This window comes from Lissotriton vulgaris, chromosome 8, assembly GCF_964263255.1.
Source record: "Lissotriton vulgaris chromosome 8, aLisVul1.2, whole genome shotgun sequence".
Taxonomy (NCBI): Eukaryota; Metazoa; Chordata; class Amphibia; order Caudata; family Salamandridae; genus Lissotriton; species Lissotriton vulgaris.
The window spans coordinates 225793238-225811886 of NC_141696.1; the positions used below are offsets into that span (position 1 = coordinate 225793238).

The 18649-nt window shown below is 49.9% G+C and overlaps 1 protein-coding gene across 1 annotated transcript in view; it reads right to left on the reverse strand.

Moving 5' to 3' along the window:
• The window catches only part of HUNK (hormonally up-regulated Neu-associated kinase), a 118498-nt gene extending 100147 nt beyond the window's left edge, over positions 1 to 18351 (reverse strand). Inside the window, exon 1 of the mRNA XM_086934001.1 lies at positions 16873 to 18351. Within this exon, the coding sequence (XP_086790127.1) occupies positions 16873 to 17142 (270 nt within the window). The 5' untranslated portion in view covers positions 17143 to 18351. The remainder of the gene's footprint in view (positions 1 to 16872) is intronic.
• Positions 18352 to 18649: the final 298 nt, after the last annotated feature.

Consider the following 18649-nt stretch of genomic DNA (forward strand, 5'->3'; position numbering starts at 1 on the left):
ACAAGGGAGCTCTTTTAGTAAGGAATGGGATTTTAAGATTAAAAAATGCCTGGTGAGTACGTCTATCATTTCCTTTTATTCAAAAGTACCCTTGCATGGGCGGAAAACGAATTTGGAGGGCTTCCTACCTGTGGGCAGACGCTGGTTCACTTGCTCCTGGGTTCCTGACGCTGTAGTCTCGCCGCCGCCGCTTTCCACCTCGCGGCTTGAGACTACAGCTCCCAGGGTGCTTTGCGCCCACTTCCTACTTCCGGCTTCCGGCCACAGCGCGCCCGGAGGCGCTACTTGAACTGGACGCTCCCTCGGTGGAGCGGGGGCGGAAAACGAATTTGGAGGGCTTCCTACCTGTGGGCAGACGCTGGTTCACTTGCTCCTGGGCTCCTGACGCTGTAGTCTCGCCGCCGCCGCTTTCCACCTCGCGGCTTGAGACTACAGCTCCCAGGGTGCTTTGCGCCCACTTCCTACTTCCGGCTTCCGGCCACAGCACGCCCGGAGGCGCTACTTGAACTGGACGCTCCCTCCGCGTCGCGGGACGCGCGCGGGACCGCGCCGGGCTAAGCCCGGGCAAAGGGCGGGCCCTCTGTGGCCCTCAGAGGCACGAGGAGGCCGGGACGGGCCACCCCACTAGGCCTTCTATGAGGAGGTAAAACCACTTATTGCCTACTCCACTGACTATCACAACTGGCCTGATACTATTACTTATACCTATAAGGGAGTTGTTACATATTATATCCCCCTGGTTGAACTTATGCCCTAAGACACAAGACGGGCTTGACATTGTCTAGGTGGTGCGAATGTACAAATAGTACAGCTGTTTGTTTTGTTTTCTTTTACATTGCTCACCTTAAACATACCCCCACCAGTATGGATACCCCTTCTAAAACGTCTAGTACAGCGTCCAATCCCCCCTGGCTAGACGATCTAAACAGCATGTGCAATATCAGGTATACCCTAGTTACTTCACCCCATCTGGTATCTAACGCCAGCTCGCTAGCCCACATCGTTAGCACACAGGGGCTTCTACCGACACCCACAAAAGCAAATGCAAAAAGTACAACTCCCGTTAAGGTTACACCTGGTAAAGGGAAACATGACGGGGTTGGAAAAAGTGGGTCCCCAACCAAAACATCGAAACTGCAAAGTGCGCCATCAGATTTTAACCCGCCTGTTAACATGGCTCTGTTAACGTCAGAGATGGGCAAAAAACTTGATGACCCTGCATCCTCTCCCCAATTGGTCTTACTGACCATGATCGAACAGTTGATCAAAACTATTATCCACCCCCTGATTGACAAAATCAACATCTTGGGGATAGATTGACGGGGATTGAGGAAACTGTTAAACTGTTGGCCGCTCCATTTGTGTCCATCCTATTGGGGGTTCCTCCCCTGAAACATGGGAAATCTGAGAGAACGACTGATTTGCTAAATAAAGTTAAATTCTGGCTATCAAAGAATAGACCCCTACCCCACAACCTTGATGGCAGGATAGTCAGCGTGAGGAGAGTGGGATGGTTGAGTCCCCTTCGTAAAGATATCGGTGGGGATCTGGTTTTAATCAGATTCAGGAGCAGACAAGTTGTCCCCTATCTCCAGTCTTGGCAGCCCCAGGAAGGTGATGGTCCTATAAAAACTTGGGACCTACATGACTTTTATCCAAGTGAATCATATACCCCCTTCCGGAAACAAACTGTCGATCACAACAATAAGCTGGGTTATAGATTCTGCCCACCAAACGAGCGCCTTTTCCCCTCTCTTAACTTTTATCCGCAATGTCTTTTTAAGCATAGCAACCTACCTCAATTTAACCCTTTTACGCCATATAACAACTGTCAATATTAGGCGGGTGCATACCGTGTAAACTTCTTAGACATTAATAACAACTGGATTAGCTAATTTTACTGGACCTATCGAGATTTTGTTGCTTTTAAAATTGTATGTTGTTTGTTAAATTTTGACTGTATTTTTTATATTGTATGCTTTTATGGTTTGAAACAAAATCGAATAAAGCTTAATGAATGATTAAAAAAGATGATGCATAGGAAGATTAGAAGTTACAGCATAACAGGGGGGTCTACATGTTTCAGCCACATTTTTGCAGATACAGGTTGTGTGTCTTTCTTCAGGACCAAATAAGATCCTTCTATCACCCTACTTTGATAGATATGTATTTATTTGTGCATTTGTGCACACTCGCACACCTGCAATTCATACAAGTCGGTCAAAAAGAACTTCTCTTCTGTACATCCGGTATTTCCTACTTGCCCTATAAGGCACAAGTGACGGGCGTACCTTATCATAAAATAGTCTTCAAAGGTCTGCGCTCGCTTTTGCACCTATTTGAAGACTCGAGCTCTTATGTTTTTTAGGTCGAGCCTGGGCAGCGCATGCGCTGCTCTGCAATGCATGCTATATTCAGGTAGGGGCATGAAGCTCCGCCCACATTTTTCATTGACTTGTTTCATTGTCCACTGTAAACGGTGAGTGTTCATTGGTCAATAGGCTTAGAAATCCCTCCTTAGTACCACCTTGTCTCATTTTGTAACCTCCCATGGCAACACCCCATTTCGTGTTTTGTTGTTCGGTAGGCTTTAATTACAGCCTCCGAGCACTATTTTCTCAAATAGCTTTGGACACGCTCTCTCCTAGCACTTTAAAAAAAGTTAAAGCACTAACGCATTTGCAATGCAAAAGGTCTCGCATTTATGAGAGTTTAAGCTGTAGGCATTGTAAATGACAATGCCTTATATTTATCTGTTTTGAAAACACCACATAAATAAAAGGCATTGTTATTTACAATGCAAATAGCTCAAACTCTCATAAATGCGAGACCTATTGCATTGCAAATGCTTGTTATATCCTGGAACTTAGTCCTGATTGGACCTTCCTGGCCCTGACCCACAGCATTTATATAGCGCCCACCCCCCTGTAAAGCTATCTTGGCGCTTGGTCTCCATTTGGGCACCACTAATCTAGGATCCTCCTGTTCTCCAAGTAATGATCACAGATCTATTGTGCCTACAAAGGAACATTAACAGCCATTCTTTGTCGAGCGTGAGAGAGAATGAAAACAGCGAGGCGGGAACAGAAAGAGGCGGGGGTGGGGGAGAGAGAAGGCAAACATTACATTTCTATCAGTAAGAGCATCGCCCCTCACTGTGTTTCTCCCATCATGACAGCTGAGGAGGCAGCAGCTCGTTACCGTCCCTGGGTGAGGCGGGATATAAGAGAATGCACCGCTCACCCCCCCACCTTCCTCTGAGCCTATTTCGGTTTCTGCGCCTTTGCGATTTAAGGACATTTTTTTTGTTGCTTTTACACAAATCTGAGCGCGGGAGCGTGTCAGCGCCTGACAGGCTCTAAAAACAGCCGCTCTTCACAGAAGGGCACGGCTATGAATAGCCTCACCTCGCCATTCAGGCGCTAATTTTAGAAGCTCTTTCCCGTGTACCTGCCTGATGAAGCAAAACACTCGCCTCGGCCGCTGCTTCCACCGCCAGCCCCGGACGCGCGGATTTGTACCTGCGTCACCATTGCAAGCAGATGCGCCCTCCAAATGAAGTGTCTCGAATCTTCATGCGGTGCAGAGGAAATACACAGTGATCACTTATATTTTGTTTCTTTAATGCAAAACACAGGACTGGCAACATACATGTTCACACTGTTATATAAACTCTGTAACAAAGACCGATGCACTATTTCCCAAAACAAGAAGTCGTTTGTGGAATCGGAGCTTTGTGTTTTCTCGGTGGGGGGGTGGGGCTTCTTTCAGGCTCCACAACCACCTCATCCCTGCACTGAAGGGCCTGTCTGGCTGGCCACAGTAGAGAAAACGCATTAACAAACCCTGCTCATTGCTCAAAGGGTCTTACACAGAAGGGCCCCATCCATATATCTGGTGGCCACAGCCACCCTCTACCCAATGTCGCCTGCCTGGCACCTGAGGTCCTCCTGACCCTACCTGCAATCCAGCCTCACAGGCGCGCGGGACGTAGAGGGCTACGGGGAGGTACACTCAGATCCAAGGATCCTCCCTCCCTTCTCGCCCATTAATACCCCAAAACAGGGTCCTCTGAGTCCACAAAGGCCTTGCACCTACCATCCCTGCCTGCCTGTGGCCCCCACGCCATACGACTGAGGCAAGGACTCGCGTGAGCCCAGGCTGTCCAGACCAGGGGCCCAGTCATCTTGAGCTCCTTATTCCTGAACTCTAACCCCTCCTTTGAGTGCTTGAAAATGGCTGGTAAGCAGCGTAAGCGCTAGAGCAAACCCCACTGTTTGCAACATAGAATAGTATGCTTAATCTGTAACACACAATGATGTGCATAATGCACCCACTGAAGGTTATGCTTTATCTGTAACACAGAAGGGTATGCATTATGGCCCCACTTGACGCTCTGCTTCATCTTTGATACAGAGGGGTATGTCTTATGGACCCAGTGAAGGTTATGCTTTGTCCCAGCACACAAAAGGCTATGCATTATGGGATCACTGGATGTTATGCTTTATCTGCAATAAAAAGGTGTGCATTATCGCCCTACTAGAGGTTACGCTTTATCTGCATCACAGAAGGGTTTGTAGCGTGACACCACTGAATGTTATGTTTTATATGCAACACAGAAGAGTCTGCACTATGATCCCACTGAAGATTATGTTTTATGTGTAACACAGAAGGGTACGCATTTTGGCCCTACTTCAGGTTATGTATTATATGTAACACAGAAGGGTACGCGTTATGGACCCACTGGAGCTTAATTGGCAACATAAAAGGGCGTGCATCACCTTCAATGTTGAAGGGTATTCTCTATATGCAGCACAAAAGGATATCCATTATGTGCGACACAACACGGTGTGCACTATCTGCAACACAGAAGAATGTGTGCTATGTCCACACAGATGGGTGTGCATTATCTGCAAAACAGAAGGATGTGCATTAACTGCAACACAGAATAATGTGTGCTATGTCCACACAGATGGGTGTGCATTACATGCAACAGATTCCATTGTAACTGTAACACAGAAGGGTGTACATTATCTGCAGCACAGAAGGTTGTGCATTAACTGCAACACAAATGAATGTGCATTATCTGCTACACAGTAGAATGTTCATTAACTGCAACACAGAAGAATGTGCATTATCTGCACCACAGAAAATATGCATCATCTGCAACACACAAGAGTGTGCATTATCTGCAACACACACTTGACTTGCAACACAGAAGTGTGTGCACTGTCAGCAACACAGAAGGGTGTTGTGAGAAGTTGGCCTGATATATGATGTCTCCAATTCTGGGGGCACCTTGTATCAGTCCAAACAATCCCTTATGGTGGTGGTTCATCCATAATTGTGCAACTTTCATATGTTTTACTATGCTTTTGTTTAAACGCTTGTGCTTCTAGACTCATAAAGAGTATAGAGGATTATTCTGAGAATAAATACATATATTTTTATAATATATAACTTGTGTGGTGTCCTTTCATTTGATATTACAGGATTGTGATTGGTAAAACAGCTGGCTTCACATGCCCTCTTGAGTTTAGCCTGAAGGCTGCTTAGTCCATGCTACCCCTAGGATAGCTTGTCTATAAGGTTGACTTACAACCACCACCATAAGGGATTGTTTGGCCTGATACAAGGTGCCCCCAGAATTGGAGACATCATATATCAGGCCAACTTCTCACATTGGTGGCAGCGGTGGGATTATAATGCACTTAAGAGAATATGGTATGGCAATATCCCGGAACAGCTAAAGGAGTTGGTCCCAACAGCTGCAGACAGGCTCAGCTCATGCTAGAGCACCATCTCACATAAAACCAAGCACTTTTCCTCCAAGATTGTTAAGGCCTGTCATAGGAGTGACTTATAGGTATATATGTGTCCAGATATAGGTTTAGATATAGGTATACTATATCTAAGCAAGGGGTGATTACACCACCTAGCCCCAGGTGAGTGAACAGCCAGTTGTGTCAATTTAAGGACCAGCCAGGGGTGGCAAAAGATATGCTGCAGCCCCTGGTAGGCATTGGATGCACCTATGCCCTGGGCACCTCTAGTGCACTGTATAGGGGCTGACAAGGTGTCCAGTACCAACTTGGTTATGTACCTATAGTACATGTATGTGAATTTAGAGAGAGAACAGCAGGCTGTGGGTCTGGTTAGCAGGCCCACAGCCACATTAAGTCGAAAACCAGTGAAGCAAAAATAAAAATTGAGGCGACCATAGGAAAGCAGACCCTACTCTCCTACAGGTGTGCACTATCTTCAACACTAAATAGTATGCATTATCTGCAACACATAAGAATGTGCATTATCAGCATCACTGAAGAGTGTGCTATATCTGTAACACAGAAGAGTGTGCACTGTCTTCAACACTAAATAGTATGCATCATCTGCAACACAGAAAGATGTGCACTATCTGCAACACAGAAGAATGTGCATTATCTGCAACACAGAAAAGTGTGCACTGTCAGCAACACAGATGGGTGTCCATTATCAGCAACACGGAAGAGTGTGCATTATCTGTAACACAGAAGAATGTGCATTATCTGCAACACAGAAACGTGTTCATTATCTGCAGCACATAAGGGCGTGCACTGTCTGCAATGCAGAAGGGTGTGCATTGTCTGCAACACAGAAGAATGTGCATTATCTGCAACTCAGAAGCGTGTGAATTATCTGCAGCACATAAGGGCGTGCACTGTCTGCAACACGAAAGGGTGTACATTATCTGCAACACAGAAGAATGTGCATTATCTGCAACTCAGAAGAGTGTGAATTATCTGCAACACAGAAGTTTGTGAATTGTCTGCAACCCAGATGGGTGTGCATTATCAGCAACACGGAAGACTGTGAATTATCTGTAACACAAAGCAGTATGCATTATCTGCAACACAGAAGGGTGTACACTGTCTGCAACGCGGAAGGGTGTGCATGATCTGCTACACAGATGGGTGTGCACTGGCTGCAACACAGAAGGGTGTGCATTGTCTGCAACACAGAAGGGTATGCATTATCTGCAACACAGAGGGTGTGCATTATCTGCAACACAGAAAGGTGTGCATTGTCTGCAATACCGAAGGGTATGCATTATCTGCAACACAGAGGGTGTGCCTTATCTGCAACACAGAAGTATGTGCATTATCAGCATCACAGAAGGGTGTGCACTGTCTGCAACGCAGAAGGGTGTGCATTTTCTGCAACACAGAAGAATGTGCATTATTTGTAACACAAGGGAGTGTGTATTTTCTGCAACACAGAAGTGTGTGCACTGTCTGCAACACAGATGGGTGTGCATTATCAGCAACATGGAAGAGAGCATTATCTGTAACACAGAAGAATGTGCATTATCTGCAACACAGAAGGGTGTGCATTATCTGCAACACAGAAGGGTGTGCATTATCTGCAACTCAGAAGGGTGTGCACTGTCTGCAACACAGAAGGGTGTGCATTATCTGCAACACAGACGGGTGTGCATTATCTGCAACTCAGAAGGGTGTGCACTGTCTGCAACACTGAAGGGAGTGCATTGCCTGCAACACAGAGGGTGTGCATTATCTGCAACACAGAATGGTGTGCATTGTCTGCAACGTAGAAGGGTGTGCATTGTCTGCAACACAGAAGGGTGTGAATTGTCTGCAACACAGAGGGTGTGCATTATCTGCAACACAGAAGGGTGTGCATTGTCTGCAACACAGAGGGTGTGCATTATCTGCAACACAGAGGGTGTGCATTGTCTGCAACAGAGAAGGGTGTGCATTGTCTGCAACACAGAGGGTGTGCATTATCTGCAACACAGAAGGGTGTGCATTGTCTGCAACACAGAATGGTGTGAATTGTCTGCAACACAGAGGGTGGGCATTATCTGCAACACAGAAGGGTGAGCATTATCTGCCACTCAGAAGGGTGTGCACTGTCTGCAACACAGAAGGGTGTGCATTATCTGCAACACAGATGGGTGTGCACTGTCTGCAACACAGAAGGGTGTGCATTGCCTGCAACACAGAGGGTGTGCATTGTCTGCAACAGAGAAGGGTGTGTATTGTCTGCAATGCAGAAGGGTGCTCATTATCTGCAACACAGAAGGGTGTGCATTGTCTGCAACACATAGGGTGCGTGTTATCTGCAACACAGAAGAGAGTGCACTGTCTGCAACACAGAAGGGTGTGCATTGTCTGCAATGCAGAATGGTGCTCATTATCTGCAACACAGAAGGGTGTGCATAGTCTGCAACACTTTGGGTGCGCGTTATCTGCAACACAGAAGGGAGTGCACTGTCTGCAACACAGAAGGGTGTGCATTTGTCTGCAACACAGAGGGTGTGCATTATCTGCAACACAGAAGGGTGTGCATTATCTGCAACACAGAAGGGTGTGCATTGTCTGCAACACATAGGGTGCGCGTTATCTGCAACACAGAAGGGAGTGCACTGTCTGAAACACAGAAGGGTGTGCATTGTCTGCAACACAGAGGGTGTGCATTGCCTGCGACACAGAGGGTGTGCACTGTCTGCAACGCAGAAGGGTGTGCATTATCTGCAACACAGAAGGATGTGCATTGTCTGAAACACAGAGGGTGTGCATTGTCTGCATCACAGAGGGTGTGCAGTGTCTGCAACACAGAGGGTGTGCACTGTCTGCAACGCAGAAGGGTGTGCATTATCTGCAACACAGAAGGATGTGCATTGTCTGCAACACAGAGGGTGTGCATTGTCTGCATCACAGAGGGTGTGCACTGTCTGCAACGCAGAAGGGTGTGCATTATCTGCAACACAGAAGGATGTGCATTGTCTGCAACACAGAGGGTGTGCATTGTCTGCATCACAGAGGGTGTGCATTGTCTGCAACACAGAAGGGTGTGCATTATCAGCAACATGGAAGAGTGCATTATCTGTAACACAGAAGAATGTGCATTATCTGCAACACAGAAGGGTGTGCATTATCTGCAACACAGAAGGGTGCTCATTATCTGCAACACAGATGGGTGTGCACTGTCTGCAACACAGAAGGGTGTGCATTGCCTGCAACACAGAGGGTGTGCATTGTCTGCAACAGAGAAGGGTGTGTATTGTCTGCAATGCAGAAGGGTGCTCATTATCTGCAACACAGAAGGGTGTGCATTGTCTGCAACACATAGGGTGCGTGTTATCTGCAACACAGAAGAGAGTGCACTGTCTGCAACACAGAAGGGTGTGCATTGTCTGCAATGCAGAATGGTGCTCATTATCTGCAACACAGAAGGGTGTGCATTGTCTGCAACACATAGGGTGCGTGTTATCTGCAACACAGAAGAGAGTGCACTGTCTGCAACACAGAAGGGTGTGCATTATCTGCAACTCAGAAGGGTGCTCATTGTCTGCAACACAGATGGGTGTGCGTTATCTGCAACACAGAAGGGAGTGCAGTGATCGTGGTGGAACTCGGCGGTAAGTGCACAGTAATCGTCCCTCGCTCTGACAGCCAATGCCCTCAGGCACGCGGCTCCACGGCCGCGGCTCGCTCCCGGTGACACCACCCCCGAGCCCGGGGAGCGGGGCAGGCGCATCTCGCTCGAGTATCTCAAAGGGGGCGCTGCCTACGCATTCGACATTAGCGCCTGCGGGCACAACTTCCTTTCAGATCTATTTTTAAGTCTGACTCATGCGGCGGATTCTTTAACAAAAAGAAAGTAATTCTGAATCAAAGCTGCAGCCCGGGAGTGAGGACGTCTCGGGGCAGACTTCGTGCTCACAGGAGAGATTGCATCGACCTCCTTAAACCGGGGATTTAAATGCAAGCCTCGCGTGCTTTGTATGAGCTTTGCATCTACTATTTGACTCGGATTTAGACTTCAGACGGGGATGGGGGTGCGGGGGAGGGGGCAGAGGCAACAGTGCTGTGGAGATGGGTAGTGTGGTCGAATGCTCGCTGGTAACAGCAACGCAGTGATGTAAACTGCGCGAAAGGTGCATTTCTACAAATGTAGGCCTTTAAGTGCCGTACATTGTTTTAGGTGCTTTTTGAGACCAAGAAAATATTTTTACTTTTTGCCATTTATATAATTTTATATTTGTATGGGGGGAGCAGTTTCCCAGCAACAACGGTTTAAAACAACAACAAGACATGAACAGGCCCTGACAAACCCAAAGGTCTGCAGCCAACGACAGACCGAGCATTGTCTATAAAATGTAGCCAGCAGTGAAAACGAAGCAAAGCATTTACGTTGTTGGTTTCCTGCAGCTCGTTCCGATTCCCCACCATAGTTGCACACTGTGAGCTCCTAAAGCGCTCTAACAAGTTAAGTTGCCTGACTCGTGAATGAAGCCAGCCCTTCATGGCTTTTAAGTTATTCGCACTAGGCATTGTGGGACTTGTGGTTTTGCTTTTATTATTATGTTATGGGCACTTCTATAGCGCAGAGACTCACGCTAGTAGGTGAATCTTGGCGCTATGCTACTCGGGGTCAGGCCGTGTCACAAAGCTTTCTGAAAGGTAAGCAAGGCCCCTGGAAATATTAACAGTGGAGTGTCAAATTAATAGGGTAGATTGACTAAAATACACGGTGGGGGAGGGGGGGGGCAAACAATGCAACAGTTATGTCTGATGGCTGCAATCAACAACTGAGGGTGACCAGTAATCTTTGGTTACGTGTTGCTACACTGATCACCTCACCCCATGCGAACAACTTTTTCACTTTTTATCCGTTGGAGATAGAAATAGATTATGCATGCAGAAGATGATACATTATGCGGCGAGTGTGGCAAACTTAAATATATGGAAAAACACTGGGGCAGCACAGTCACGTTTTTCAGTGGCCCGGGGTGTCGTGAAAGTCAGCCTCAACTGAAAGTGATAATATACGCATGCGCACACGATTCATAAAAAGATCCTGTTGCATATATGTAAATAATGTACATTACCCTAGGCATATTTAAACGTATTTCGCACATCTCATTCAGAGAGTGTCAATGCTGCTTAAGAAAGCACACTGCACAATCAGTGCACGCCCACAATGTAGTAACTACTTAGCAGTTGCAAATTGAGGGAAACGTTTTTACATATATCTGAGCTCCCACTGCACACCCAAATGGGCCCGGTGCAACACGTGCACCAATAAAAGTAGAATATTCCCACCCCATGGCCCACCCCTTGTCAGTGGATTACGTATTGCTAGGAGACGGGAGGGGCTTAGCAGCTACAGTAGAAGGTATTGCTGCGCGCGCGGACAGCCAGACAGGAAGTGGTGGAATGAAAACTACATGTCAACAAGACACAGGAGCCCCGAGAGACAGGACTAGGCCAGATTTTGAGATGGTGAAGGGTGCACGTGAGACGAGGCAGTGGTCGCTGGGCCTGGCTGCGCGCGCCTGGGTCGCTCTGCTGTGGCATCCTGTTTCCATGGCGACGCTAAGGCAGGGATCTGCAATATGCAGATGACTGTAAGGCAGGCAATGGGGGAGGCGTGCGGAGGAGGAGAAGGCAGGTCACCCGGCGTATAATAGAGGATCAAGCAATTGCTAAGTAGGTAGTTCAAGTGTAAAGTATTGTTTCCCACGTGCTTGGAAGGAAGCAGGCGGGAGTGTTGTCTTTTAAATGTAAATGAGGGAGACAGAGGAGGGTCCCGTGCAAAGGGAAGAGAGAAGCAGGTCCTGTGAGGAGCTATGACCTTATTGTCTGGGCCACTGGAATGACACAATTCTGTGGCCACGGCTGTTTTAGCATATTTATGGATTTGCTGCATATGTCACATAATCCATAATCTGCTGCATAGATTTTAACAAAAAAAATTGTTTCTAGCTCAAACTGTTCATAAATTACTAAAAACGTGGCAACCTCTGTTCACCAGCAGTAGAATGCCCTTTGCAAAGTTTAACTGATCATATTTCAGTTGCTTATTTCTGCTTTTGGTTTTTAAAGTGTTACTAATGAGGTGAAATATTTGCCCCAGTCAGTATTAGCACGTGTAAACATTACAAAATAATGAAGTAATACTACTGAAAAATGTGCCGCATAATTTGCCTCTCTTCCTGCACAATTTAGTAAATCCTGCGGCATAATTTGATGCTCCCCTGCCTCATAATTCCGGTGAGCCTGCCTATAAACAGTGAATATGAGGGACAGTGTCGGGCCCTGTGAAGAGATGTGGTTCAGCCTGTGAACACGAGGGGCAAAGGCAGGTACTTTGAGAAACTGTGGCCTTTTGTCATTGCACTTAAGGGACAGAGTCAGGCCTTCCAATGAAATAAGGGCCCCGATCAGTGGATGTGAGGCACAGGGGCCTACCTTTACTCTGAATGAGTGACAAGGGCAAGACCTGGGAGAAGCTATGGGCTATTGTCCGTGAGCATGAGAGGCAGAGCAGGCCCTGCGAGGAGCTGAGGCATATAGCGAGTGAATATCAGCGGCAGAAGCAGCCCCTGGGAGGAGCTACCTTCCCATCGGTGATTGTGAACCACATCCGGGAAGGAAATGTGTCTGTGATTGGAAATAGGAGAGAGGCGCGGGCGGGGGTGGGGGGGAGCTTTGTTCTATAATGAGTGGGTGGGGTGGACAGAGGCTGGCCCTGGGCGGTGAGCCTGCCGTAAATTATGCGAATGGGAAACTGAAAGGCGTGGCAATCTGTCCTGCAAATACCTATGCAGCGCTCTGTTGGTATTCAAACAGGAAAAATACCCCTCAGGGGTGCAACCCTTAACTGGGGTGGATCAGAGTGGACAAGTGCTGGCCCGCGTCCTTCTTTGCAGGTGGAAATCAGGAAATGCAGGTTGCTTGTCTTCCTTCACATCTCCAACTATCTTTCATGACGCAATAAACCATAAATACAAGTGGCCACCCTCCCTGCGCAACAAATAAACTAAAGCTCAGATGGAGCAATGATGCACCCTGCCACAGGGGGGCGCGGCAAGAGACTGCACGGTTCCTCCCTTCTAGCGCACTGAAGCGAAACTTCACACAGAGCCTTTTCGTTCTGCAAACTATACTAGTTGCAGAGGAGGCCTGTGCACGGCCACCACCCGGGGCATTTGTCAATCCATTCTGCAAAGCAGAGGGGGGGCCGAAAGCCAAGCCCCTCGGATTACCAATCTAGTCAGTGTGGCAAAGTGTGAACTCTCCAGCCACCAGTGGGACCAAGAAGAGATATCCTTGCTTCTCTATCTGATCTCGGGCACAATGTTTCGGATGACCACAGAGACAGAGGCATCCCCATCCTGCCCAACAAAGTACCAACTATGTGAGCCGCATTCCTGTCCCATGGTGAGGGCAGTTGTCCATTTGAATAAAGCAGGCCTCCTCGACGTGTTCAGACATTAACACGTGTCACTGGTGGGACACAACCACGTTCTGTGCAGACAAGTGCACACAGCACGGACTAACGTGACGTCTATTTTTACGCCAGAACGCTCTTTAATGGACTACAGTGTGCTTAACACATTTCTTAACATAACATTTTGAGTCCTGGTGTTCTCAGAACTATACCCAGCCCTTGACACCGTCCACGATGACCCTCCATGAAGAGGCCTCCACGCGTTGCCATCTGGGAGCACGCCTGGCATGGGAGTGCCCTGCCCTACATACTAATCGCAGACGTACTCACTGTCTTGGGGTGCCACTGATGTATAGGGTTCTGCACTTTGTTTCATACTACTTTAAATCCCCTTCACTCCCCCTGATTAAGCTTGAAGTTCTTCAGGGTTTGTTTCTGTGACTGCGACTCTGAGTTATGCCTGCCTCAAACCCTCCTCAAGATCCCTTCTTCCACTGCCGTCAGCTATCCACGGTTGGACGTGAGCAGAAATCTCTAAAGCAGAGATACTTGGGTTGGGATCATCTACAAAGTTCTGGCCAAGGGATCGGGGAGCCTGCCCAGCACCATCAGTGGTCGCACAGGACATGCGTGTCTTTCCAGGTGTTGGTTTTTTTCTTGCACCCCCAGGGTAGCACCATGAGTCAAGACTCAGGGAGGCCACTCATGCATGGGACGTGAAACGGGATGCTCCCATTCCTCATGTAGTCCAAAGAGCACTGGCCGTGATCCACCTCAAGAGTAGGTAAGGTGAAGAGTCTACACCAGGGTCACCGCCTCAATTTGGTGGGTCGCCAAGAGCGAGTAACGAATGCAGTTGCACATGCCCTCCTCTGCCTGAAGCTGATAGGTCTCCTTAAGACGCTGCATCGACTTCTAGGCTGGAACCGGATCCAGAATACAATCTGGGCTTTTGACCATCAGGCCCACCATGTGGTAGACCTTCCATGTCTTGCGGATCCAACGCGGACCTAGGTTCTCTGCGGAAGCCTACGATCCTCAGCCCTTTTTCAGCATCGCCTTCCTGCAGGAAGGAGCGCGTGGGCTGCCCACGCTTCGTTGCTCGGGTAACCACCCTCTGGAACGTATTTCCTACTAACATAACTGCTACCGGGAAATTGCTGAGAACTTTGCTCCATCCTCTGAAGTCCTTCCCTCCTCCACTTATCCTCCCCTGCTGCTCTGCTCTTTCCTTGGACTTCACATGCAAGAGGCCACTAAAGAAGTCCTGGAATTAGAAGGATCTCTGACTTGAGGCATACTTTGATGTAAAACTGGTGCACAATTTCAGGCTATCTGGGGCAAATTCCCCAAGGGAAAGCAGAAAAGAATATTCCTTCTGGAATCCCTTGGCCAATACTGTGAAATCTCTCTCTTGTGAAGGTGTTCTACAAGGCTCGTGCGCCCATTCCGTATGTTACAGCTTTTTACGGGAGGTGAACGTAACTGACGAATAGGAGCTGCAACACCCCGTGTCAGTAGGGAATAGACTGTTGTTGATTCGAATGCCAAGCTGAGGTTTGAGAGCTACCTCTGCAGCCAAATACAGACTAATTTCCAAGAAGAAGCAAGTCGTGCGCAGCATTCATGTGCCCAAAGCAAAGTATTGTGCCATGCAAGGGGTTACTATGCGCCCCCACGTGTGACCCGACTACCCCCAAAAGTGGTGCAACAAATGCGTTGTGAGCCTCAGCCTGTGAGCTCTTGGCTGAATCTGGAGAGGCGTGGGGTCTCTCTGTGTACCTGCCCCCCCCCCCCCCAAGTTTCATTACGCCAGGGACCCCTAATATACAGCGCGCGCTAAAGTTGGCAGGGTATGCTCAGACGTGAGTCCCTTGCTCACTTTGCCAATGGATTCAAGCAAGCCGGGCTGAAGACGGCTGGAATGCCAGAAATAGGTCCTCAGAAGCTTGTTTCCGGTCCAGGGAAGGCATGGCTTGGCTGTTCGGGCTGGACTGTTCCCATGAGGCACAGGGTCAGACTGCTTTGCATATGGCCATGTCTGAACTGGGGTGGCAGAGTGGGCTAAAGAACGGTGATGGATTAAACCCAGATCTGTTGACTGGGTGTGAGTGTTTGATTTGTTCAGATGCTCCGTCCATCACCACCCCCTTTTGTACCGCTAAAGTCCTTTAACTTCACAAACAGATTCCACCTCTGAGCAGCGAGATAGTGCATCACAGGTCACTCAATGCACGGTGAGCTCGCGCGCGTGATGCGCTGCCAAGGAACTCTGCGCGTGCGGCGTAGTTTGCTCTGTAGTGGGACTACTACGCACGTTGAAAGCTTTGCGCTACAAAGGCTGAAAGTGACATTTGCTCACGCGCTTCTGCCCTGAACATGGCTGCGATCCCTAGAGTGCACGAGCTTTGGCTGTACTAGGGTCACCTGCATAACTAGTCAAGACGCTATACGTAAAGACAAACTACAGCATCCGGAGCATACCAATAAAAACAGTGCAACAAATGTAACTATACAACTGATCACGCCAAATGGATGTGTTTGTTTTCGCTGTCTGCATGCAAGCATCGCAAAAAAATAAAAACTCGTAGATACACAGCATGCAATGCAACAATATAAGATTACAATGCCGAACGGAACACAGATAACGGACATGCGCTGTGTGCGCGCCAGCAATGTCCTGGTATTCAATGCTGTACATTAAGCTACAACATAATGTCACAGTGTACTACCGGTGACAGCTAACAGTTACCAGCTGCTGCCACATGAAATCAAGAGCTTGCAGACGGTGACCAGGTGATCTGTCACTAGGGCACGAGTTACTCCCTGTGAGTTCATCTAACAAACCATTGCAATATCCTTCAGCTCGCAGAACACCTCTACTGGGTGCAGTCTGCTGAACAGACGAGGAAAGGGCGCCTAGAAGGCTCACCGGGTGCAGCATTGGCAAAAATGTCACCAGTCCGTGCCGCTGCTGTCAACACGGTGACTCTGGCAGCGCCCCGCCATGCTCTACAGAGCACCCAGCACAACAGCGGGAGGGCGGTGTGAGCCTGCAGGGCTGGGAGCGACAACAGGACTCCCGGCATGTCCTCGGGCTGACCGGGCTCTCAGGACTCGCCTCGCAGCTGCAGAGGCCCCCATCCCTCTGGGCGTCGCGATTGGCAGAGGAGATGTCCCCATTTCTATGTTTTATCCTTTCTATTGTACTCTTCCTATCTGCGTTCTGTCGGCCAATCACTTGTTTTAACAACCGGTCAAATACAAAAATGCGCACAGTACGGGGTCGCTTTTTGCACGTGGGTCAACCTGCATGGCCGTGAAAATAACATGCACAAAAGGCCGGAGCAACGTTTTGGGCACCCGTAACCTCATAACTAAACTAACGTCTGCATAGTTTCACCCAGGCACTAACCCGAGGAACTATCCTTTTGGCAAAACTCGGGACTGAGGCCAAAAACCGTGTCCTCGTCTTTACCACACCATTTCACACTAAGCCAGGGGCTCATAATAAAGCATTTTGGTTCGAGACAACCCCCCCAATTACACTCTCCCAACAACTCTATGCTACTTATCTGGACAGCACCTATAGAGCCCGCCACTCTCCCGGGTACAAACAAACGCGCGACTTACCTTCTCCCCGGTGACCACGTGCAGCCCCTCGCGCACCTTGGCGAAGGAGCCCTCGCCCAGCTTCCGGCCGATGAGGTAGCTGCCCACCCGCTTGGTGTGCTGGAAGCTGCGCAGGCTGTCCCGGGACACGGTGCTGACGGAGGCCGGCAGGAAGGAGGACCCCTCCTCGGGGACCGAGAGCGAGCGCTCCCCGCTGCCGCTCCCGAAGAAGCAGTCCGGGGAGCTGCTGGTGGGGGAGTCTCCGAGCCCGTCCCCGGCTGCGGCCGGCATGGTCCCGGGGCGGAGGGGCGTGTGCGGGGCCAGGGGTGCGGGCACACAGGGCGATGGATCGCCGAGCAGGAGAGAGACAGTGTCCAAGCGCAGTCCAGCACGCGCGCTCTGAAGTGCGTAAATGCGACTCTAAACTGCAACGCAGCCTTTACTCCTCCAAAATAGTGTGTCCAAAATGTGTGCACCCACAGCAGCGCCAATCACGAAAAATATCCCAGGAGACAGTCTAGGCGCTAGCAAGCTCCAGCGCTTTTAATGGTGTCCAGCACAACTGTGCGCGGTGGCGCTTCAAATGGCACAGCAACGGGACAGCAAACGTTGCGACACCGAAGATCTCTGAAAGCAGCACTCCCGGAGTCGTCTGGGCTGCGCAGAGGTGATCTCCCGCTGAAGACGACGGCCAATGTGCGTGTGTGCAGGGCAGCGACTCGGGCACCACGGGGAGACTGCGCCACACGTGTGCGCAACGAGCAGAGTCTGGGAGCTGTGCGCGCAGAGCGGCTGTGCCAGGCGCCCCTCCTGAGATCGGAGTATGCTTTGAGCGCGTTGGCAAGGAGGGGCGACAGAGGCGGGCGCAGGCGTGCAGCAGCAGACTGTGCCAGGAGGTTGTATACACGGCGCGCACACACTGCAGCCTCTCAATTGTGCCACAGTGCGCACCGGCGTGGAGTGAAGGTTGCAGGGACTGAGGGCAGCTCTGCAGGTTCTAGCCTGGGAGCGAGGGTCGGTTTGCAGGGTCCGGGCTAGGAGAGGGTAGAGCCTTGCAAGGTCCAGGCTGGGTGGGAAGAGAGCTCGACAGGGTCCTGGCTGGCACTGGGACGAGGCTCTGTCTGCAGGATCCAGGCGGCGAGAGGGGTCGAGGCTGCCAGGGAGGCAGCATTTGCTATGTTGGCAGCAGTCCCACAGCTTTCTCGGTGTGAAGTGGGCTGGTGCGGGGCTCCTTCCTGGAAAACCTAAATATCCGTCTGTGTGACAGCGGGGCTGGCTCTGCTGCTCAGTGTAGGAGGCGCACGTGCCCCCCGGGCTGCCTCTCAGCCTGGCCTGGCTCCCTGCCCCCAGTTCAAGGGCTGTGCCAGGGGAAGTAGTGGGCGCAGCTTGCAGAGAGGGTGCAGAAAGCCCGCTGCGCACCCGGACAGGCGCCTCTCGCCCGAGGTTTGAAGCTGCAGTAACCTAATCCGCTCACCGTCGGCGGCGGGAACAGATGTGCTCTGAGCTCAGCCTTTCGAACAGCTCCAGATCCCAGCTCCCTGCTGCAGTCCCCGCCCTCCCCTCCCCTCGCACCGGGAGCCTGGGAACAACAGGCTGTGTAGACACCTGAAGCGCCCGCCTGCCTCGCTGCCCACTGGGCCTCTCCACACGCTCCGCTGCTGCCTCGGGGTAGCGCGCCCTCCACCCACAGACCTTTATTTTTGTCTGATTTACCTGTGTGTGGAGGGCGGGGGGGTCTAATTCAGACCTATTTAGCATACACAATTGTGGCCTCGCTTTCTAGTTAAATAACATCGAG